At 38.8% G+C, this 24,394-nt stretch overlaps 3 protein-coding genes across 4 annotated transcripts; 1 reads left to right on the top strand and 2 right to left on the bottom strand.

The window, feature by feature from the left end:
• Nucleotides 1-4,647: 4,647 nt before the first annotated feature.
• On the bottom strand, nt 4,648-14,063 carry LOC306891667 (inositol-3-phosphate synthase 1-A-like). Of its 2 annotated transcripts, XM_079452122.1 has the most exons (11): nt 13,493-14,063; nt 13,217-13,340; nt 11,013-11,174; nt 10,671-10,800; nt 10,397-10,590; nt 10,029-10,178; nt 9,716-9,931; nt 9,446-9,610; nt 7,571-7,684; nt 5,951-6,168; nt 4,648-5,856 (listed from the first exon to the last, which is right to left on the bottom strand). In XM_079452122.1, exons 2-11 carry the CDS (start codon nt 13,328-13,330, stop codon nt 5,667-5,669), a joined length of 1,653 nt encoding a protein of 550 aa, XP_079308248.1. In that variant the 5' UTR covers nt 13,331-13,340; nt 13,493-14,063; the 3' UTR covers nt 4,648-5,666. The 2 variants fall into 2 exon arrangements, with proteins under 2 accessions (XP_079308248.1, XP_079308249.1); XM_079452123.1 differs by lacking the exons at nt 4,648-5,856; nt 5,951-6,168 and adding an exon at nt 7,208-7,400 and having other exon boundaries at nt 13,493-13,628.
• A 4,150-nt stretch (nt 14,064-18,213) lies between these two features.
• Nucleotides 18,214-19,518, top strand: LOC306892466 (ankyrin repeat domain-containing protein 34B; the record flags this gene model as incomplete). The annotated part of the gene is made up of 1 exon (XM_079453593.1): nt 18,214-19,518. The coding sequence occupies one exon, from the start codon at nt 18,214-18,216 to the stop codon at nt 19,516-19,518; it is 1,305 nt and encodes a 434-aa protein (XP_079309719.1).
• Nucleotides 19,519-19,589: 71 nt separating this feature from the next.
• On the bottom strand, nt 19,590-23,572 carry LOC306892679 (uncharacterized protein). Its single transcript, XM_079453874.1, has 2 exons — nt 23,187-23,572; nt 19,590-21,360 (listed from the first exon to the last, which is right to left on the bottom strand). The coding sequence occupies exons 1-2, from the start codon at nt 23,449-23,451 to the stop codon at nt 20,549-20,551; spliced, it is 1,077 nt and encodes a 358-aa protein (XP_079310000.1). The 5' UTR covers nt 23,452-23,572; the 3' UTR covers nt 19,590-20,548.
• Nucleotides 23,573-24,394: the final 822 nt, after the last annotated feature.

Genomic DNA, 24,394 nt, shown 5'->3' with positions numbered 1-24,394 from the left:
GATACGCATGCGTGAATGCGTCTTATGCGCGTCTGCGCACACCGATTGTCACGAGACATCAAAATACTCCACAACGGTGTTTTGTTTTAACTCGGAAATGTGCACATTATTTATATTGTTTTGATTCCAAAAATAGTGTCTGCAGACAGATTCTCATTTTTCTCACAGTCTATAGTCAATGTCGTTTACATTCGCAAGATCCGACAGGCGGATGTAGTCGAAGTACCGCGAGAGCGATGCAAAGTCATACATGGGAGTTCGCTCTCGCGGTACTTTGACGTCGTGTTGGTTCGTTATTTTTAAACACTGTATGCAGAGAACCACCAGACTGTTGTGGTTGGTTTATCCGGCGCAAACAACAGTTTTACATACATTCTGAAATATGAACATCTTACAGACATCTTCTATGTTTTAAAGACGTATTGCAGATGAGCAAACACTCAATAAAACGTCTTGCAGATGTAAATGCAGACTAGACGTCTCACAGATGTGCGCGTGCTATTTGGGGATGTGCATGTTTTGTCGTCACATTTCTTATAAGTGTGTATTTTAGTTAAATGCCCAGTGTGTGTTTTATTTAAAGGCCCAGTGTGTGTTTTATTTAAAGGCCCAATGTGTATTTTATTTAAATGCCCAGTGTGTGTTTTATTTAAAGGCCCAGTGTGTATTTTATTTAAAGGCCCATTGTGTGTTTTATTTAAATGCCCAGTGTGTGTTTTATTTAAAGGCCCAGTGTGTGTTTTATTTAAATGCCCAGTGTGTGTTTTATTTAAAGGCCCAATGTGTATTTTATTTAAAGGCCCAGTGTGTGTTTTATTTAAAGGCCCAGTGTGTGTTTTATTTAAATGCCCAGTGTGTGTTTTATTTAAAGGCCCAATGTGTATTTTATTTAAATGCCCAGTGTGTGTTTTATTTAAAGGCCCAGTGTGTATTTTATTTAAATGCCCAGTGTGTGTTTTATTTAAAGGCCCAATGTGTATTTTATTTAAATGCCCAGTGTGTGTTTTATTTAAAGGCCCAGTGTGTATTTTATTTAAAGGCCCAGTGTGTGTTTTATTTAAATGCCCAGTGTGTGTTTTATTTAAAGGCCCAATGTGTATTTTATTTAAATGCCCAGTGTGTGTTTTATTTAAAAGCCCAATGTGTATTTTATTTAAAGGCCCAGTGTGTGTTTTATTTAAAGGCCCAGTGTGTGTTTTATTTAAAGGCCCAGTGTGTGTTTTATTTAAAGGCCCAGTGTGTGTTTTATTTAAAGGCCCAATGTGTATGTTATTTAAATGCCCAGTGTGTATTTTATTTAAAGGCGCAGTGTGTGTTTTATTTAAATGCCCAGTGTGTGTTTTATTTAAAGGCCCAATGTGTATTTTATTTAAATGCCCAGTGTGTGTTTTATTTAAAGGCCCAGTGTGTATTTTATTTAAAGGCTCAGTGTGTGTTTTATTTAAATGCCCAGTGTGTGTTTTATTTAAAGGCCCAATGTGTATTTTATTTAAATGCCCAGTGTGTGTTTTATTTAAAAGCCCAATGTGTATTTTATTTAAAGGCCCAGTGTGTGTTTTATTTAAAGGCCCAGTGTGTGTTTTATTTAAAGGCCCAATGTGTATTTTATTTAAATGCCCAGTGTGTATTTTATTTAAAGGCCCAGTGTGTGTTTTATTTAAAGGCCCAGTGTGTGTTTTATTTAAAGGCCCAATGTGTATTTTATTTAAAGGCCCAGTGTGTGTTTTATTTAAAGGCCCAGTGTGTGTTTTATTTAAAGGCCCAATGTGTATGTTATTTAAATGCCCAGTGTGTATTTTATTTAAAGGCCCAGTGTGTGTTTTATTTAAAGGCCCAGTGTGTGTTTTATTTAAAGGCCCAGTGTGTGTTTTATTTAAATGCCCAGTGTGTGTTTTATTTAAAGGCCCAGTGTGTGTTTTATTTAAATGCCCAGTGTGTGTTTTATTTAAAGGCCATATGTGTATTTTATTTAAATGCCCAGTGTGTGTTTTATTTAAAGGCCCAGTGTGTATTTTATTTAAAGGCCCAGTGTGTGTTTTATTTAAATGCCCAGAGTGTTTTATTTAAAGGCCCAGTGTGTATTTTATTTAAAGGCCCAGTGTGTGTTTTATTTAAAGGCCCAGTGTGTGTTTTATTTAAAGGCCCAGTGTGTGTTTTATTTAAAGGCCCAATGTGTATGTTATTTAAATGCCCATTTAAAGGCCCAGTGTGTGTTTTATTTAAAGGCCCAGTGTGTGTTTTATTTAAAGGCCCAATGTGTATTTTATTTAAATGCCCAGTGTGTGTTTTATTTAAAAGCCCAATGTGTATTTTATTTAAAGGCCCAGTGTGTGTTTTATTTAAAGGCCCAGTGTGTATTTTATTTAAAGGCCCAGTGTGTGTTTTATTTAAAGGCCCAGTGTGTATTTTATTTAAAGGCCCAGTGTGTGTTTTATTTAAATTCCCAGTGTGTGTTTTATTTAAAGGCCCGATGTGTATTTTATTTAAATGCCCAGTGTGTTTTTTATTTAAAGGCCCAGTGTGTGTTTTATTTAAAGGCCCAGTGTGTGTTTTATTTAAAGGCCCAGTGTGTATTTTATTTAAATGCCCAGTGTGTGTTTTATTTAAAGGCCCAGTGTGTGTTTTATTTAAAGGCCCAGTGTGCATTTTATTTAAAGGCCCAGTGTGTGTTTTATGTAAATTCCCAGTGTGTGTTTTATTTAAAGGCCCAGTGTGTGTTTTATTTAAAGGCCCAGTGTGTGTTTTATTTAAAGGCCCAGTGTGTATTTTATTTAAAGGCCCAGTGTGTGTTTTATGTAAATTCCCAGTGTGTGTTTTATTTAAAGGCCCAATGTGTATTTTAATTAAATGCCCAGTGTGTGTTTTATTTAAAGGCCCAGTGTGTGTTTTATTTAAAGGCCCAGTGTGTATTTTATTTAAAGGCCCAGTGTGTGTTTTTTGGGACGATCCATTGATAAAAACGCAGAATAATATACAAAGCTATGTTTTTATCACCTAAGAATGAGCGATTTTATTAATACATTATTGATTCTAAAATTATCTTGTTACAGCGCTTTTCCACTTATAATTAACCACAATAAAATAAAGTAAAAGCATATAAAAAAGGGTTAAAGAAAATAAGTTAAGACGCAAAGGATAAATATAGGGATACAGTTTTCATAGCTTTCAAAGCTTGTTCGTCTTGATGCTGCACTTTTACTTTGTACTTCCATTTCATCTGCCTCTCGGATCTTACGACAAGTCCAACAAGCCTTTACGGTTGATATTTTTAGGGAGATTTCTAGCATTGACATAGTTTTGGATGAAACATATTTTGTTTTTGTATGACAAACCTTTAGATAAAACAATTTCCTTTTTGCTTAGTCTAACTATTATTTAAGGCCATAATAATTTTCATACTCACAAATGTCAATGGTCAAAAAAGACACCAAACTTTACAGATTTTAAATTTGAGCTCTGTCAATATTTTAAAACATTGAGAGGTGTAAGGAACACTCAATCTAAAAGAACGGTGGACTATTGTAAAGCCTTGAATTTCTTTTTTTTTTTGACTTTTTATTATCATTATTATACTGTGTATATATTTTTGTACGTATACAATGTTGATTGTAAATCTGAATAAACTTGTGTATATCTAGTTTTTATTATCTTTTTCTCTCTTATGCTATGTTGTTGTTGTTATTGTAATTTTTGTATCCGTCATTTATTGTTGTTAATTAAGCATTAATAAGAAATAAAACAAATGCCCAAGGCCAGCATCTGACAGACAGATAATAACCAAACATAATTCCTGTGAGAAGACTCCGGCATGCATCAAAGTCTTATCCGCAACCCTACAACAGAGGACACATTTACATTTAGTCATTTAGCCGACGCTTTTATCCAAAGCGACTTACAAAGAGTTCAGGGAGCAATAAGCGATATGTCATAATAACACAATAGGTGATAATACGGAGGTACTAGTTTCAACAAAAGCCAGACCACTAATATAAAACATACGGAAAACATCACAAAAAGTGACAAAACCCACGACCAGCTCTGCCTCAGATACTGTAATTCACAAACAAAACTCAATGACCTGTCAGCATGAGATCTGTGTCGTGTGTGAGATGAATGAGCCTCACTGAACGTTAATAATACGTTTTCATTCCTATATTGTAGTATATTTAAGTACTTCTCCATTGTGTAAGGGATTACTTAATGTTTTTCTGTAATTTAATTACAGTTAATTCTGATGAAGTTAAACTAATTAGGGCACTTTTGTGTAATGTATGTGTGTACTATAGTGGAATTGACATCAAAATCTAACTTTAACATCCGTGCTTTAAAGTATAATTCTCACATTTGTAATACTTGTGTGAGACATTTGTAATTGTGTGAATTTAAAGAGTCGTTTCCCGTCTATCCTTGAATCACTGGACTTATCAAAGATTGATGTAGGATAAAGAAAGTATTGAGTAATAAGTCATTGAATACTTTTAGCAGAGAATCATGTGTACGGTGATGTAATGACACTATTGAATATGTCATTAGTAACTAGTAATTCATTACTTTTTTAGTGTTTTAATGCTACGCTACATGCTGCTAACTTAGTAAGTAGGCTTTTCATCATGTTTTTGTATCGTTTTCACAAAGACGAAACAGAAAAACGGACACAAATCTTTATTAGTCAAGGGTTGTTTTTTAGACTTTTACTTAATTTAAGAAAGTGAAACATTGGCCCACTGAGTAAAATAACTTCATGCAATTTATTTGTATAGTAACTGTATATTAATATTAATGAATTGCATTCTGTTTTTGTCATTACATAAACATGTTATCTAGAATCTTCTGTTGGATTGAAGAAGCAGTAAAACAGTTCATCAAAAAAGCTGCACTAATTGTCAATATTGAAGTGTTACCTCGTTAAATGTTGTACAATTAAGAGAATATTGCATAAATATTATGCAAAATAAATGTTAATTTAGTGTCACAAATTTCTAGTATGTTTAATTTTTTACTATAATTACATCGGCCTATTGGCCACATTGCTTTCTCAATATTGGCATCGGCCAATAAAAACATCATATCGGTCGACCACTAATTATTAGTTGATTGTAATTGATACTGTTATAGTGTTCCAAAACACTATAGTATCTAGAAATTTACCACAGTTTTCATATCGCAAATACCAAAGTATACTTCAGTATGTTCTCTGTGGGAAGACTCAACGACTCTTATACCATGGTTTCATTGGCTGGAGGGTGTGCATTAAAATCCAATAACACACAGGTCGCTCCAGTCAGTTTCATTACATTCAAAATTTTCTGACAAAGATAACCGTTTGATCAAAAGCTACACTGTAAACATCAATAACAGCTTTAACTCGGCAAATATCCATGGTATAAGCGGGATAATCCACGGCTAGCCGTACATTAAAGGGTTTAAGTGCACAACACGGAGGCCAAGAACCAACCTTTAACGCACGGCTAGCTGTGGATGATCCCTTACATATTTCTCAGTGTTAACTGTATTAAAACCACAGGATTATTTCTCACAATTCCTCCAGAAATACAATAGACACTAATCAAACACATACACGTTATTATTTTCACTTATAAAACAATCGGTGCATTAGACATTAATTATTGGATAAAGCCATTACAACTTCTTTTGTTATCAGTGCATCAGTGGCCTCTGTGAGACGTGTGCTGCACTTCTTCATGGCCGTTCATTTCAATGCATTTGATGGAACGACAGCCATTGATACTTTCTAGAACGGCATCTTTTTTTCGCATTTCACCAGAATACAGGAAGGTTCTTTTCATCTTGTGTTCAAGCTGCATGTGATTCTGAGGAGGGAGACCGAGACATGCCCTACAGATCGAGAGAAAAAAACACAGCGTCTTCAAGTTTGTTCCAAAAAATATATTCAAATATGCCAATGAGTAGTTTTAGAGTAGGAACTCACCTCATGACATTCTCGATACACGCCCGTTGTTTGAAGAAAGCGTTGACCACCGGTGCGCCCTGCGGTACAAGCGGAGCTTTACAGAGGAAACTGAGCAGAGACAGAACACTGTGGAAGCTTTGGAAAACTGGATCATCCTGAGTACAGAATGTGATTCTCTGACACAGTTCTGTCAGGATCACCAGGTCCAGAATAATCGGAGTGGCCAGCAGAGAATCCTGCACACAGACAAACACATTGAAGGGCTTACAGTAATCCGTAAGGACAAAAGGCAATTACATGACTACAGAAAACATAAATATAAATGACTAGATGCCTCATTCAAGCGCTTCAGGCACGTCCGCCATCTTGGAACAGTCCACTGACGTCTCTCACAGCTTGCTAGAATGACACAACATGACCGCCATGGCTGTGCATTTTAATTCTTGAGAAATGGGATCCCATTTCGTTGTTGTCATGTGTTTGTGTGGCAAAAATAATGTTTGAGTTTACACAACGACAAATGTTTTTAAAATACACAGTCCGTTTGCTCTTGAATGTTAACAGACCGGCTTGGCAGGGTTGCCAGATCTGTGAAACGAATCCTGAATCGCGAGCCTAACATTCCCAGTGCAAGTAACAGAATTTAAAGATGGCGTATCACAGCTAGTTTCTGCCAATCTCATATTAATCTTGAGTGCCAATACAGTGGTATTGCAAACGTCGTGTCTTTGAAGAGTATTTAGTTTGATCAAATTTATAAGATACAGCTGTACGATTATTTCCGGAAAAGAGCTGCTAGAGGCGGGACTAGTTGGGAGAGTGGGATATAATTGCAGCACGAGCACACAACACATCATCACATTAATCCCTTCGTGTTTTCTACATTATGCACGTACATGCCGATTGAAAACAAAACACAGTATGACTTGCTTTGACTTACCGTGTGCAGTTCATGTACGGCATCTTTTAGCACCGGGCCCGCCATCTCCAAATCCAGCGTTATATCCACAGTTTATATAACAGCCATCACTGACATGCCGTGAACAACCAGACACACCTCAACTACACTCGCAAGAGTAACGAGCTGCAGCTCAGTGCAGATCATCTTTAAGGTAAGCGAGTCTCTCTCGTCGGTTGGCGCGTGGGTGGGCTCTTTCTTTCACCTTGCCGTGTTTTTCTGGGACAATTGCCCAATTAAAGGAATAGGATCCCTGTGGCGAAACAGGGATCCAGACTTATAAAAACGTTCCGAAACAAGTCGGAGTATTGGGCATCAAGTACAGAAATACTACATCATACGTCCAATTTGTTTTTTGATAAGTTGACCGTGTTAAGCATGAGAAGCCAGCACGTTTAACAGTGTAAAGAAGTCAGAATGCATGACATTGCATGATACCCCATCTTTAACATTTATAAATAAAAGCATCTTAGGTAGACAGCTATGTGACAAAATCATTCCACTCCTAACCTGTGGATAAAACAAACCGGAGCAAAAGTTGCAAAGTAACCCACTTGCAAACGCACCGTTCCAATATGTACCCATAAAAAACAGATGCTAATGCAGCATCTAGTCATTTATATCTATGTCAGAAAACATGAAATGAATCTTTTTGACCAAGTGTGCGTGTGGTCACTCACCTCGCAGGTGTTGTGCAGAGCGATGGTGTTTGTTCCTCCCATCATGATCTCAGAGATGTATTCATCCATTGCTCGCTTACTGTCACCCACATACGGCACATATTTAATAACCACCTGTCAACGCAAATCACATGTTACCACGTTATTCTTCTAATATGTATAATTAATCAAATCAGGGTTTCTTTGACTGACGTGACACTAACATTTATTAAACAGTCCACTTTCATCTTCACAATCAATCGTTTGAAACTCAATCGTCTTCATACCACTATTTCTAGATTTGTTCGTTTTTAATATATATATTGTGATGCATGTGGAATAAAGCCTTAAATGTTGTTATACAGCTGTATCAAATGTCAATAAGGCATCCTAATAATAATTATTATTATATTTATAGGTCAAGAATACCTTACAGAATGAGATCAAATAAAATGAAGTCTGGATATTTAACAAAATGAACCACCTGCCCAAAAGGTTTAAGAAGTATTGATTCAGTGAAAAGCAGGTCATCACCTTAGAATTTTGAGGTTCTGTCTGACACTTTTGTCAAATTTGACTTACTTATTTTACATTATACTAATGTTTAAAAGAAACCCCAAGGTTGACTGTTTTATTGATACTTTTGTCATCAGCTCTTTGTTTTTGTTGAGGAGTTTATTTTTATATAAGACACAACACTAGCCATCAGCGCTATCTTCCCGTTTCCTATGTTTACATGAACCCTCATAATACGATATGCCTTACATTTCTACATTTTAAAATATAAAGCCCAAATAGTCAACAGTTTTAATTACAACATTATACGTGATCATGTTGTTTTTAGAAAAGGTTCCCACTCATAGGCAAATGTCATATTGAATTTCCATGACCTATAATGAATGAAATCCAGTGTTTGAAGTGGTCATTTTATAGCCAAAGCTCTTGAAATGTCAATTTTCCTGGCATTTTGCCTTAGTTAGAGCTACGGGTGAGTGTATTTGACTTGAGAGTTTGCCAGGTGACAAGCGGGAACGGAATAAGACGGCGCTAAAGATAACCATAACAATACGGGAAAATGTGTAAAAATGCAGTATAGACAAATTACATTCGGATAATTGGAAACTAAAATATAAAGTGAAACAAAATCCATGACTTTGACAAACAATATATATAGAATTCCATGACTTTCTGGAAGGTCCACACTTTGAAAGTCCCTTCCATACTGCCTTTATGTCTAACTTGAACAAAAAGTTGTGCGTCTTAAAATAAAAGCATGTTTAATGTAACTCATAACACATTATTACAACACTAATCTCACTAGTTTCATGTTCGTGTTGCTTGAAAATGTTTTACTCTGATAAGGTCTCTGCCAAACTAAACAGAAAGGGATTTCTCATAATCAGAATGTGTTAGACCTGCTCCAAAACTTTTACAAATGTCAGAAAAATTTATATTGTACATTTAGAGTCTTTTTGTGTGAAGGAAATTTGTTGCTATATGAAATGCAAAAACCTTGAAGCTCAACATCTCAAAACTACTCAGAACGCGGATAACACCAAACAGCCGTTGCACATCGAGTCTGAAATTTCAACATGTTAAAAAAATAAATACGACCTCACGTCGTGTCAATCACATTTACACACTGCCTTGATATGTTCGTCCGTCATAAAAACATTTAGACCGGATGCCTTTTTCGCATCCATAGCGAGCATTTTGAGAGGCGTTTTGATAATTCAGAGACACCGTACAAACCAGCGGCAAATACTAAAAAACACATTAAAAACCTTAAGGTGACAACATACTGTAGCTCTTGCTCATTAAATGTACATGTAATAGAAACTTCTTTTGTTGTATATTTGATGACATGTATTTGCATCATCCTGTGGCCAAACTCACGCAGTGGTCCGGTGTTTCTCCGGGCTTGTACATGATGGGGTTGGACCGAACCATGTCATCCACTACGTTACTCTTTGAGATCTCTTTAGAACGGAACTGTTGAGGCGCTGACAGATTGAGTCCATCGTTGTTTCCGAGGTGATTATAACTCACAATAGATGTCGGCTGCAATCGACACGACAAGCAAATTATTGCCAACGAAATTCTGTTCATCATGTTTTCTTGACATTAGCGTGGATGCATTTGCATAGACATCTGGTTCTCTCTCACCTTCAAACCGGCACTGATCAGAAAGTCCACCAGAACAGATTTGATTTTGGTTTGGCCAGATTTGAAATCATCTCCACCAATAAAGACGCTTCGTTGGACGGCCAGCTCCACGGCTCCGGGTACGAACGTGTTTTGAGGTGATCCATTAATAAACGCACAGCCCTCCAGAATACTGGCCACCGCAAACATGGTGGAGGGAGACACCTCTCCTCCGCTCTGAGAAAGAAATGAGACGCATCAGTCAAACTGCTTCTTCTTCTTCTTCTTATTGGTTCTATCAGATACTCAGATCTCAGAGGTATAAACACAGTACTTGTATGGTGTTCAGCAGATTCTCTGCCGTGTCGTTGACGCCAGGAAGGATGTCACAGAACCTTTCAGTGTTGGCGGTCCACAGAACGATGACCTTGTCCACGCTGCTCTTCTGTCTGAAGTCACAGATGTCCCTACGGATCTGCTCCACCTAACAACATTCACGATATATGTCGAAAAACAAACCGGTTAGATTCTGGTTCTTTCAGCCTGACAAACCTGAGCTCTAATGAAGATTTTCCGAGACTTACATTTGCTCTCATTGGCGGCTAGGAGAAATGCCATTCGTCTTTCTTATGGGCAACATTTAACCTAATATTTCCAACTGTTGTCTCGCCGATGATTTTTTAAATGAACATAAATGGTCACCTGCTCTGCTTTGGTTCCTGGGATGAGATTGTCAGCCCTGCTCTCCTGGTTCGCAGCAATGAATTCTGGGATGTAGACGGAGGGTCTGGGTTTGAGATGACGCATGTGGGGGCGGAGCTTCTCTTGCAGGCTCCAGTCCAGCACCCGAGCACGCTCCATGGCCCTGCCCAGATCCCACGAGGAGATGTCCCAACCTACAGACGTGACACAAATCAACACATCATCCACATCATCATCATAACATCACGTTATGATCAAAATGACGCGTCTTTACCATCAAATATGATGTCATTCGGATGCGCCATAGGCAGCAGATCTCGAAAGGGAACGTGGACGTCTCCGTCAGGTCCGGAGCCCAGACACACAGTAGACGACTGCAGAAACGAGCCGAAGTAATTTGCTTTCTGCAAGAGTTGTCGACCAGACATCTCATAGATCAATTCAAATGAATTAAACATATAGTCAGTTTTAAATAATATAGTCTTATTTTCATCCCTTTAGTGCTCGCATTAGAATTGGCACTACGGCCTTTTTTATGCATTTCCCGTTTATACACCTCACACCATAACCTCATGTGTAAACAACCCTGCTGCTTAAAGCTGAGACCGGTTTTTACCTGAACACCATTCTTGGTTTTCCAGGTCAGACCCAGTTTATTGGCCAGAACAGCCGCCGTGACTGTGGTCCCGTTGTTACCACCCCACCCGACCAGCATGACGCCCAGCTTTGGCACCTTCCTCTCCGTACGAAAGATGAACCCAGAACTGGAGGGAGTCACCTGACATACATTGACATATACGTTAACTTCATTTCAAATGATGGTAACATTGTTCATTTCTGTTTTATTAATGTTTTGCAATTCACTGATCCCCAAACAGTGATCTGCCCTTTTCATATACTGCCACCGAGTTAAAAGTTAAAAAACGGCCATCGGGTCCAAGTAGGGGTCGGAGTAAAGGGCATGGAAGGTTTTTTTTATTGACAGTAATATAATATCAAAACATCACGAACACTAGGGGGAGTTTACAAAAAGATATGAAAGAAATTACAAAGATTTGAAGTTTTCGGGGGCCTTTTGTTTCAAAGAAAATCTTAGGGAATCAACAAAAAGTTCAATTTCTTTCTTAAAGGAAATAAAACAGGGTTTTCTTCCAGGAGTATTTCAGTTTTTTCTGCATGTTTTTGTTTACATATACTAAATGTTGTAAAAAATAGTTGTAGAAATGCTCTTTGCTATTCTATGAATACACCAAGGAAAGAAAATTATTTTGAAAATGCTAGTGCAGTTTTAGAGACATTTGTACCTCCTTTTTAAATAATAGATCATTATTATCAGCTGTTCCTTAAATATCAGTTATTTCTAAATAGTTCAAATCCAATTCATGCCTTCATTTTCCATTTACAATACAACGCAATATGATATTAAGACCTGCTTCTGTTCGTTTTCAATTAGGAGTTTGAGCACTCCTGGGGCCGGTTCCATAAACTACTTTAGTTTAGTTTTTTTCTTCAACACTGGCCATAACTTCTTAAAGTCAAGACACTTTCCACTTTAAGAATAATAATATCGCCCCTTCTGCTTATTATGTCCAAATAATTGATTTACACACATTCGATAGCCCCATTCATTTCAAGCCAATACGTTTATTACACAGTTATGTTATACAATCATTATATACCAACAGAAAATACACATTATATTCACATAAATAGATTAAGGCTTAACTGGCGCAAAATACAGTGCACCGCAGACCACATCAGGCACATCTGTACTGTATCTGCTTGTTTTACACTCTTTGGCCAGCAGGTGGTATCGTGAGCAAATGAAGCCTCGAGAAGGTTTTTTTATTTGCAGCGCAGCATCATCAAGTCGAACTCCGAGTAGAAAAGCGCGCGACGTCAAACGCGTGTTTTGCAGTGGCCAATCGGATATGCGCGGAGAGGCGAGCGAACCTTGCGCGGTGCTGATGGAATTTTACAGTTGAGTCCGGAAACTTCTGGTGTCTGTGCCAAACTACCCGAGGAAGACCAAAGCAAAGCTCATTGTGCTTGTACGCTTTTTGTAAGTTTCTGCTAATATGGCAGTTAAACGCAACTTGACTGACAGAACAGCTGATTCGACGATTGCTTTTACGATTTTTACTTCTGCGTCAGACCCAACCTACGCAGAGACGTACGCGCACCTCTCCAAAACTTGATCGGTCTGCTTGAACGCCCCTTCGGGTCTAAACAAACTCCGCGATAGCGTCGGGTATACTCGTGCGCGTTTCCATCTCAATGCATCAAGTGTTTTTCTGTATTCAACAACTCGAGCTGCAAACGTGACTAAATGCTTCTCAACCCGCGTGCGCAACGAACGCGTCTTGGTTACACGCGCGCACGGCGCAGGTCTGACGCAGAAGAAAAAAATGCGCCTTTCTACTACCGTTAAAACAACAAAGCATAAAGTTATTAAAGCGCGTGGCACTGCCTTTTAATTTGGCTGTTTTTATCATTTAGAAAAGTGCAGCGCGCTCCGGTTTCTTTATGCTGCCAAGCAACCACCGCATCAGCTGATCTGTCGGTCAGGATTATAGCGCGAGCGCTCTAGTTGTCGTATTAGCAGAAACTTGTACAAGCACAGGGGGCTTTGCTCTGACCTTGCTCGGGACAGACACCAGAAGTTTCTCCTTCATCACTGCGGTTTCTAAGCAACTGTCAAATTTGCTCGCTCGCCTCTCCATCCCCTCGATTGGACACTGGAAAACGCGTGCGTGACGCCGCTTCGCGCACTGCACAGTGCCCGTGTCGTCCATCCTAAATCCGTTCAGACATACTCACAGTGTAAGTGTCTCCGTCTTTATACACAGATGCGGTGTTGTAACTGTAACGCGACTCGATGTGTTTCTCGGTGTATTTCACATCGGCGCTGTTGATCTTAACTTTCACGGACATGATAATCGACCTGAAACAAGCCAGCACACAACATCATCCGTCATTAATAACACACACGAATTGGGTTCCATTTAGATACACTGGCGCAACATAAAACATCGAAGATGCAAAGAACAAAAGAGATGCCCCCTAGTTCAAAGATACACATGAATCATTTCATACCTTTAACAGTGTTCTCCGTGAAAAGAATAATAATGATATGTTATATATGTTGACGTTTAGAGGTAAAATTCTTCAAATGTGTTGCAGATTAAAGGCTCGAGTGATGCGCGTCCTCGCATTCCATCGGTCTGTGGGCGCGCCGCTATCACTTTATATGCACGCGGAGGCGGAGTTACAATCTTCTCAAAACTTTCCACTCGTGTACCGAAATGTGGTGGTGGATTTTTCTGGAAGCTTTCACAAAGAAAAATCGGACGATGGGATGAATAAGATGTTATAAAACCCTCTCGAGTTTTGAATGCAGATGCGTTACACATTCAGGCCTGTGTGGACATGAACTAAACGTTGCATTATTAATCATCTCTATATTGCCAACACTGAGATGGAAGAGAGAATCGATGCTTTTCTTCAAACGCGTTCAGACGTTTACAGCTAACAGGACTGGGTTTTGTGTGTTGTTTACTCGGAAAGAGTCCATGAGTCTCATTTATAAAACTGTGCGAAGGATATTTACTAAAAAGTGTACGTGCGCACGAAAGCCCAAAATAGTGTTCACGACTTCTAAACCCGTGCGTGCGCGCACCTGTACATATTCACAGATGACCTGAATCAGCATCACATCCCGCCCTGTACACGCCCGTTTTCCCCATAAATGGTCAATGCAAAGCACATCATGAATGCAGATTCGTAATATTAATAAGCCCGGCATCCAATCCGCTTGTTCAGGCTGACGTCACGCAGCATAATGAACCGTTTCCGGGTCCAACCGCTATCAGATGCCATTAGGAAAACAACACAAAAATGATGTAAACTGCCGAACCATGATCCCATAATTAATCTCTGTATAACAGCACAAATGGCCACACACGACATTCAATAAGATTTAAACGTTAATAATTACTATAATTAATGAGAATGATATTAAAGTTATATAAATGTTTTTTTTCCTATTTAAAGTATTATTTTAGGTTTTGCAAAATTCAGTATTTGTCCACTGGCATGAGGTTGGCTTAACGTTGGTCGTTTTATAGTCGTGAATCTAGGGACCGTCTCAAAAGTTACACACGCATTGATACACGTTGTTAAGCATTTAAAAGGAGTGACTTACAAAACGAGCTGTACAGTGTTCAAGTGGGTGTCAGCTATAATGCAGGCCTTTTGATTTGTAAATTTACTACAATAAACTGTCAGATCATAGGTAAATATTGCTTTGTATTTTAAACCCATCCACTATATAGGTTCATAGAAAAGATATACAGCTATTTTAAGCTCAATATGCATGCACGCCCAAAACCAACTACTAGTGTTCATGTGACTGCATTTGGTGTGCACTTAATAATATGTCATTTCAGTTTTTGCAATCACATTTGGAGAATTAATTGATATGTTTTCGTATGCTTAGCTTTATAAGTTATCATGCTTACTTTTTCTTAATCACTCATTTGATAAGTAAAAACACACCACATTTGCGTGTTATAGTTTTTTACACATAGATGGTTCCAGACCCACATGTTACTTTATCAATCAAAATGAGAATTTTATTTTGTAATTAATTTGTCAGTTTAAAGTTTTTTGGCTTCCAGTCTTTATTCGTTTAAGTGTGTTAATTGATTTACTATTTCTTATAGTTAAAAGTTGTCTATATATAATTTGAACTATTATAACAAGGTCCCCTTACAGAGGTTTGCGAAGGACCCTTAAATCGGCACTGGTTGAACCACCACTGCATTTACATTTACATTGTCCAACAAAAGGTCTAAATGCTGTCACTATAGGGCGAACCCTTAAATGTATTTACATACACATACAGTATATTTATGATGCAGTAATATGCTGTTGAAAAATCAGATAATCCCATAATTCCCATTAGTGATTAACTTTGATTCTTTTGTGTGGCTACCTGTGTTACGTTGGTTATAAACCATGCAGCTGAAAAAACTAAGAGACCATTTCTACACGCACTGCAGCTATATTCCACTTCAAAAACAAACCTCGTGTGAAAGACTGAGAGCAAACCAAGGCGTTAGAAAACTGCCATCTCACATTCCTAAATACATGTACAAACATGAATACTGTGTTGTTTAAACTTAATATCAACTTGTTTTCTATGCAGTTGAGGTCTGGACACATAAACCACTTCTTTTCTGTACTTTTGACCTGTCTCCGGTGTTTGTGCCAAAAAAATCAATTTACCTAAACACATACTGTAGATAAAAAATCTAATGTTTTCCGTGTCTCTATATCTATGTATTTATATGACATAATACTGCAAAAATACTACATGTATGTCCAAACGACAATGTATATAGAACTTTGACTTGACTGAAATAAATACTTTACGGACAGTATTCTCCAGATGGACGTGTATGGATGTAAATGTCAGTGTCCACATGTGCGCTTGACTGTTCACCTTTCGAGAGATGTGCGCACAGACACACATTCATCTCTCTCGCTGTGTTCTCAATTCACCAGCATCTACAGGTGAAGCTGGACCCCGTCAAGAGATCATCGCAGCTGAATCTGCAGGTACAGAACTAATTCATTACAATAGTATTTCTTTACATGAATATAGATGTTTCAGAAGTTTTAGCACTGCCTCAGAAATACGTTGTTGGAATTAACGTAAATATAAGATTTTCTGTTTAACGAACAAGTGATTCAGGAAAACGCTTGAAATACTGAAAACTGTTGAACACAATAATATAGTAAGAAACAACCAGATGATTCATGGGATTGAAAAACGTTGCATGTTAGGATAAATGAGCAGATAAATACATCACATGAATTGAATTAATGGCACAAATAGTGCACATCAAATGATATTCTGCATGTGTTTGTAATACTGGAAGTGTCAGTTAGACAGTATTCGAGATGAGCATCACAGTATCATCGACCTCTTTCAAGTTGTACTTTACAGCAGATCACACACCTGTAGAGATAAAGGCGTTTCAAAGCCACAGAGCCTTTTGTTGTGATGCTCTCACAGTTTGATATTTTAAGCTCTAAACGCAAGATCAGCTTTGAACACTGTTGTGTGCAAAAGAGAGACGGTCAGTAGTCTCTGAAAAACCTTTGTCATGATGTCACAATCGTGATGAATGTGATCTTGTAAACTAGACGAATCTATTCTCAAACGACATCTTTCGGTGTGATTTTGTATGAACCCGGAGAAACTTTGATGGCTTCCTCAGTTTTGTTGTATTTAAGTATGAAGTGTCATAAAAATAGACTCAAATGCAGTGGCGGCTGGTGAAAAATATTCTCGGTGGGGCTGTGCCATACTTTTTTGTTTCCGTAACCATCGCAATAAAATTTAACACAAACTGCAGGACAGCAGTGCTCAGTGAAATAGTCAGTAATTATTTAATGCCAATATTAAAAAGTTGAGGCATTCGTACACAAAAACATAAACATCATGATGCACAAACACAAGCCTTTTATTTGCATTTAAACTGAACTGAACAGCTACGGGAGAAGCCGCGCATATACTGCTTCCCTTTTTCGCTAGCCTGCTGTTTGATTGAGAGGTCAGGTTGATCTGGGCCCAGCTCTTTCACCCGAACTTTCTCCGACAAAGTTCTCCTCTCAAACGGATCTTGGAGGAGAGATTTCACCGAGTTAGGGTTGGGTCTTGGAGGAGTAACGTCCGCGCTCGCCATTGTCGTTTAGTAAAAATGGCGCCCCTAGAGCCCAGTCCTTATTTTATCAGGGCTTGGGGCGATAAAATGATCGCCCTTCTTGGATTCTATTTAAGAACGCTGATTGGCTAAATTTTATGTCATACATTCATATCTTAAATTAGCAATTGGCTTAACTGCTACATAGACCCGCCTCCTTGGGGCGCTTTCTCTATCGCCCCAGAGCTGATGAAGCGGTCAGACAGGCAGAGGAAAGGTTGCAAATATGATTTTGTATCATATTTTACATGTATTACTGGGTGCATTCCATATTTAAAACACACAAATATTGACATACTGATGTTTTTCTCATTATTATTACTATTTTTGTTTTAATTGTTTTAATTTTTTTTTTTTTGTGGCTTAAGGGGGGCGGCGCCCTAGCGCCCTCTATTGGCCGGCCGCCACTGCTCAAATGAGAGTGTAAAAGTTGAACCCCATGAAGAGTATGGAGGCGTAAAAGGAACGAGGTTTAATTCTAATGCTGCGTCTCTGAGGAACACACAGCGTGGTTTGGTTTCTAAATGAATATGTTTCTTGAGCGCATCAATCGGATGAATCAATGAATCTCTTCGTAAAGAGTCATTTACTGCATTCCTGAACATATTCAGTAAATCAAATTAATTCATTTCCCGCCACCTACTGGCAGCTTTTAATTCTTTTTTTTACAGTATTAAAATAAAAAAGTTAAATAATAACAATACTAATAAATGGGTGATAGTTTGCCCCCCAACAATTCAGCTTATTTACATTTACTTACCCTTTTATTGTTTCAAACTTGAATGTTTCTGTGGGGAAAAGGACGATATTTCTTGAACATCTGTTCTTGAACAGCTTCTGAACATCTGTATCATCTTATTATGGCTTTAAATGATATTTTGGCACCAAATGTGATGCGTGATTAAGTTGCGATTAATTAGATTAATTAAATCGCAACATCATATCATTAATTAGATAAAAATGTATCGCTTCACAGCCCTAGTACAGATATTTCTGACCGCAGCTGTGAATTTGTTTTCAGCAAACCGAGAAGCAACACCGGTCATGACAGAAGCTCAGGATTACCTGATGGACGGGAGTCCGCTCCTCTCCGCCGCTCATCTGGGTAAACTCCGTTTGGTCCGTCTGCTGGTGGAAGGAGGCGCGCAGGTGAATGAACGCAACCAGAGAGGAGAGACGCCGCTGCTGGCCGCCTGTCGAGCTCTTCGCGGTGAGCAGTCTGGAACGACAATGTTAAGAGTGATAAAGTTTCTTCTTCTTAACCACGCAGACCCAAACATTCAGGACAAGACGGGCCGCACAGCGCTCATGTACGCCTGTATGGAACGGGCCGGGGCGGAGGTGGCGGCCGCTCTGGTAGCGGCGGGAGCAGATCCGAGCATGGGGGACTACAGCGGAGCTTCGGCCCTGGTGTATGCCATAAACGCTAAACATCAAGACACGCTACAGGTGCTGCTGGACGCCTGTCGAGCCAAAGGACGAGACATCATCATCATCGCCACAGATCTGAACTGTGACGGCAGCAGCGTCACGCGACGTTACCTGAACGTTCTCCCGTCACCCGACATCTCACCCATCTCGTGCATGTCTCCCTCAGATATCGAGCTGAAGACCACTTCTCCAAACTCTGATGGAGAAAACATTTTTAATTTTCGAGGAAGTGGCGCGGCGTCTCCCGTCCTGCCGAGGAGCAACACCATGTACCGTCAAAGGTTGCACTCCGAGCCCTGGCTGGCCCATCTCACTCAGACCTACGAGAAGAACCTGGCGGGAACACTTGAAGACTGCGATTTAACTTTCCAAGAGGATCAGACATCCGTTAGTAGAGATTTTTCAAGAACGTGTCGAGTAAAGAAAATCGATTTCGAACCCAAAGACGCAGGAGTGTGTTCCAGGAAGCCCGCAGAGAATTCATCAGGTCAAGAGCACCCGCAAAGCCGAAGAAATACTTTGCCTGACCTTCATTGTCAAGCGTTACTTCAGCTGCCGTCTGTGAAACTGACTCTGTCCAGCTCAGACACTCACTTACACGAGCCTCCCGCCGCATCAGCACCGACTCCAGCATCCTTCGGGGGGATGCGCTTCCCATCCATATACAGAACGAGATCGCTGCTCCTCGCGCCTCCAGGTGGACTTCACGACTGCAAAACACTGAACAAAAAGAAGAGGCTAGATCCATTTAGCACAAGACCCGAGCCCCACCAAGGTTTTCTGCCCCCTTTGCCTGTTCACCCTTCCACACTGCCCGTGTCCAAAGACCCAAACTCTCATATCAATCAGATACACCGTCACTCTGTTCAGATGGAGCAGACCCGACAGACCGGAGCTTCAGAGGAGACCACCTCCTGAAATGTGTCTTTAAATGAAAACCATAAACAAATTTCAAGATGTAAACAAGCTTAGACAATAACGTTGTTTGGTCCAACTTTTTTATTGCTGATTGGTTGTTTATACTGAAGCATCACATCATTAATGAGGTCAAGTTCTTCTGAGGCACAATTTGCATGTTTACAAAACAAACAATGACAAAGAAATGAAGCAGCCCAATTCACTTCTGTAATGACACGAATGAAACAAAATATTAAATACAACAATTCAATAATGGTTTATAAACAACACTTTATCTTTCAATGGTTGAACACAAACAGACAGTCCTGCCCCAAACTCATATCAATATTGTTATGTTTGACCCCTGGAACAAAGAAACGCATTTGTGAATTTCTAAAATGACAAACTTGACCTAGAAATCAACCATCAAAAACATTAGTTAGAAAATCAACATGTACATTTTCAAGATGCAAACTGTAACTTTTTTGCTTAAAATTTTACAAAAATCTGAAATACAGTACAATACAGTACACTTCCAATGAGTACACAAAAACAAAACTGACTCCGTATAATAAGGATCCATATTGTGAGCTGGAAATGTTAGTTTGACAACATTTAACTCCAGCTCGAGTCCAACTTAGAATGTGAGAAGTAACCATAAAGGGACAGTTCACCCCAAAGGAAAAGTGTGTCATCCCTTCCTCACCTTCCAGTTGTTCCAAATGTGTATAAATGTGTTTGTTCTGATGAACACGGAGAAGAGTTTTGGCTTATAACAAGACAGATCTAGACCCCCATTGACTCCCATAGTAGGAAAAAATACACTGGTGGTCAAAAGTGCCCCAGAACTGTTTGCTGTCCTTCATCTTCAAAATGTCTTTGTGTTCAACAGAACAAAAAATGATAAAGTATTTTTCCTTCTCTGGGAGTCAACGTGGGCCTTGCGCCGGGTGTACGATCGGCCCAGAGAGAGATCCAAGCTTCAATGTGCACAACTGAACATACACACAAAACTAGGACAGAGAAAGTTGTCGTCTCTTCGAGTGTGCGGTTATGAGCGCTGTCCGCTGTGCAAGCGCAGATGCCGGAGACAGTTGTCCTGTCTGGAGAATGTTTTACCGCACAGCTGACAGCGAAAGGGTTTTTCACCCGTGTGTATACGTCTGTGTGTTATTAAGCGTGTTTTCTGCGTGAAGCCTTTACCACACTCCTCGCACCGGAACGGTTTTGGCCTCACGTTGCTGCGCGGTCGGTCTTCTACATACACACTGTGCGAGAATGCTTTAGGCAAACACGAGCCGGAATGAGTCGATGAAGATCTGTTGAACGCATTCGAGTCTGTTGGGCCGGTTCTGGGCAGCGATGGTGAGCGTCTGTGGGAATCCTGTCGTGTCAGAACATTCAAAGTGTACTCAATGTCTTTATTTTCTAAAGCGCTGAAGCTCTCGTTGTCCAACATCCCAGCAGAGCCAAAGAACCCCGAACTCATCTGATCTTCAATCGACACGAATGAATCGGCAAAACTCTGCGATTGATGCTCCATGTGACTCTCCAGATGTCCTCCTGACGGCCATAAATGATGTTCACTGTGACTCTGTCCTTCACCGCTGGGCTCTGCCTGAATTTCATTTAGTTTCTGATCAACCAGTTCCTCCACCTGTTCGATCTTCATCTCGAACTCAAGTCCACTGAGATCCTCATCTTCAGGCGGCGCTCGGAGCTCTTCTACCGACATCTCCTCTTTTCCCGTGATGTGTGACAAGCGTGGCTTCTCCTCGATGAGGTTTTCTTCTGGATGGGTCATGGCTGTCTTCTCCTGTCCATAAGGATCAGCTCGTGGCTCTTGCGAATGGACCGTCACCCCTACGGAGAAACATATTTAGATTTAAAAATACAAATCTGAACGTGTGCAGCTACATTTGCAGTTGACAACTTTTACAAACTTGTGGAAGAATACTTTACAATTTTGTTGTATGATTGTATTGAATTGATTTGGTGTCTTTCGTCGTATTTATCGTTGCTGTTTTATAAAGACAATAAGCCACAGTTTCTGCTCGGGTTATTTGACTTTCCATTAGATCTGAACGACTTTTGTGTCTTAAAACAACATAGAAATAGTTAAAAATACTTTCAGATCGATCTTTTCTCTTCTTTTTTATCAAAACAGTTCCAGATCGCAGAAAAATAAAACAAATAAAGACATACACTTGACTGAATTCTACTAGAAAATCTTTTAGGATGTTTGGCACTCAGCAGTGCACACTGTCTAGTGTCCATCATCTACTGCAACTATACTGAATAACTCCCAATCCAACTTTCCCAAAACAAGTTAAATAAAAATAATGTACATAACATAACGCAAAAGTGAACTGAGCTTCAATAAGAAATTCTTTAGGATGTTTGGCACTCTGAAGTGCACACTCACTAGTGTCCATCATCTACTGCAACTATACTGAATAACTCCCAATCCAACTTTCCCAAAACAAGTTAAATAAAAATAATGTACATAACATAACGCAAAAGTGAACTGAGCTTCAATAAGAAATCCTTTAGGATGTTTGGCACTCAGCAGTGCACACTGTCTAGTGTCCATCATCTACTGCAACTATACTGAATAACTCCCAATCCAACTTTCCCAAAACAAGTTAAATAAAAATAATGTACATAACATAACGCAAAAGTGAACTGAGCTTCAATAAGAAATTCTTTAGGATGTTTGGCACTCTGAAGTGCACACTCACTAGTGTCCATCATCTACTGCAACTATACTGAATAACTCCCAATCCAACTTTCCCAAAACAAGTTAAATAAAAATAATGTACATAACATAACGCAAAAGTGAACTGAGCTTCAATAAGAAATCCTTTAGGATGTTTGGCACTCAGCAGTGCACACTCACTAGTGTCCATCATCTACTGCAACTATACTGAATAACTCCCAATCCAACTTTCCCAAAACAAGTTAAATAAAAATAATGTACATAACATAACGCAAAAGTGAACTGAGCTTCAATAAGAAATCCTTTAGGATGTTTGGCACTCAGCAGTGCACACTCACTAGTGTCCATCATCTACTGCAACTATACTGAATAACTCCCAATCCAACTTTCCCAAAACAAGTTAAATAAAAATAATGTACATAATATAACGCAAAAGTGAACTGAGCTTCAATAAGAAATCCTTTAGGATGTTTGGCACTCAGAAGTGCACACTCACTAGTGTCCATCATCTACTGCAACTATACTGAATAACTCCCAATCCAACTTTCCCAAAACAAGTTAAATAAAAATAATGTACATAATATAACGCAAAAGTGAACTGAGCTTCAATAAGAAATCCTTTAGGATGTTTGGCACTCAGTAGTGCACACTCACTAGTGTCCATCATCTACTGCAACTATACTGAATAACTCCCAATCCAACTTTCCCAAAACAAGTTAAATAAAAATAATGTACATAATATAACGCAAAAGTGAACTGAGCTTCAATAAGAAATCCTTTAGGATGTTTGGCACTCAGAAGTGCACACTCACTAGTGTCCATCATCTACTGCAAGTATACTGAATAACTCCCAATCCAACTTTCCCAAAACAAGTTAAATAAAAATAATATACATAATATAACGCAAAAGTGAACTGAGCTTCAATAAGAAATCCTTTAGGATGTTTGGCACTCAGTAGTGCACACTCACTAGTGTCCATCATCTCCACCTGCACGGCCACAGAGCATCTGTCCGCAGTGAGTCGCTGTATTTGAGTCTCAGTGAGAATAAGACGAGCCTTCAGTCCCTGGATCTCGTCGTTTCTCTTCTGGATCTCGTCGTTTCTCTTCTGGATCTCGTCGTGAAGCGCAGCGGCATCTTCCTCGAGCAGCTGACTGATCTCCGCCACCGCCGCCTTCACGAGCACATCCATGATGGCGGAAATCTGAGTCTGTAACATCACTGCACAGCTCATCTCTTTATAAACCTATAAACGTATAATAAAAACATTCAAACAACATTTAAAATAACTGATTAAATAATCTCTCGTGTAGATCTGCGTGTAGCGGGCGGACTTCCGGGTTTCATTTGACAACATCCGGTAACGTTTCATTTAACTTTAAAGAAAAAGCCTGGGGTTTATTTTTCTTTTAATTAAACAAATACGTTAAAATAATTATTTGAATGTATTATTATTTTTTAACACATTTTCGACTATTTTAAATGAATTTTTCTTTATGAAGTTTTATTCACAAATGCAGATTTTTGCCGTTTGATAAGCCGTAGGCCTATTATGTTGAACATTATGGTTTATTTTATGGTATATTTATATATGCTCAAAAAGTAACTTAAATTTGACCCTTTGTATAAAATAAAACCTAAATACTAGGTGTAATTCTTAATATTTGATAGTTTATACATACAATAAATATGTATAATTACTAAATTAGTGCTTCCTAAAATTAGTCTTTTTCAAAGATAAGAATTGTTCACATAAACAATTTCAGATATCAATTTATTATGTCTTTAAGTTTGTCTTAAATGGGTCAATATCTTTCTCCTGTCAGTGACCTTCTGCATCAAGAATATATATATATATATATATATATATATATATATATCTTTAATTTAAATGTCCACATAAAGCTCTTTGAGGATGAGAGCAACTGGCTGATGCAGTATGAACGAATCTGTGGGATGAAACACCTAAACGACACCTATCAGTGTTAATGTCATATTTCAATTCTTAAACCCAAACGACACAAGAAGAGGAAAACAAAAGGAACAATACAATCTTTTTTCAAAATGTATTACATATTGTACATACATGTTACATTAAACATCATTTAATCATCACTTTATTGTCTTTTTGAGCATGATGCCAAATAATGTATATCTTTAACTTACACTTTCTATGC

This window comes from Barbatula barbatula, assembly GCF_947034865.1.
Source record: "Barbatula barbatula genome assembly, chromosome: 3".
NCBI classification, from domain to species: Eukaryota; Metazoa; Chordata; class Actinopteri; order Cypriniformes; family Nemacheilidae; genus Barbatula; species Barbatula barbatula.
The sequence above is the reverse complement of the archived record's forward strand: the minus strand, read 5'-3'. Positions and strand labels throughout refer to the sequence as shown.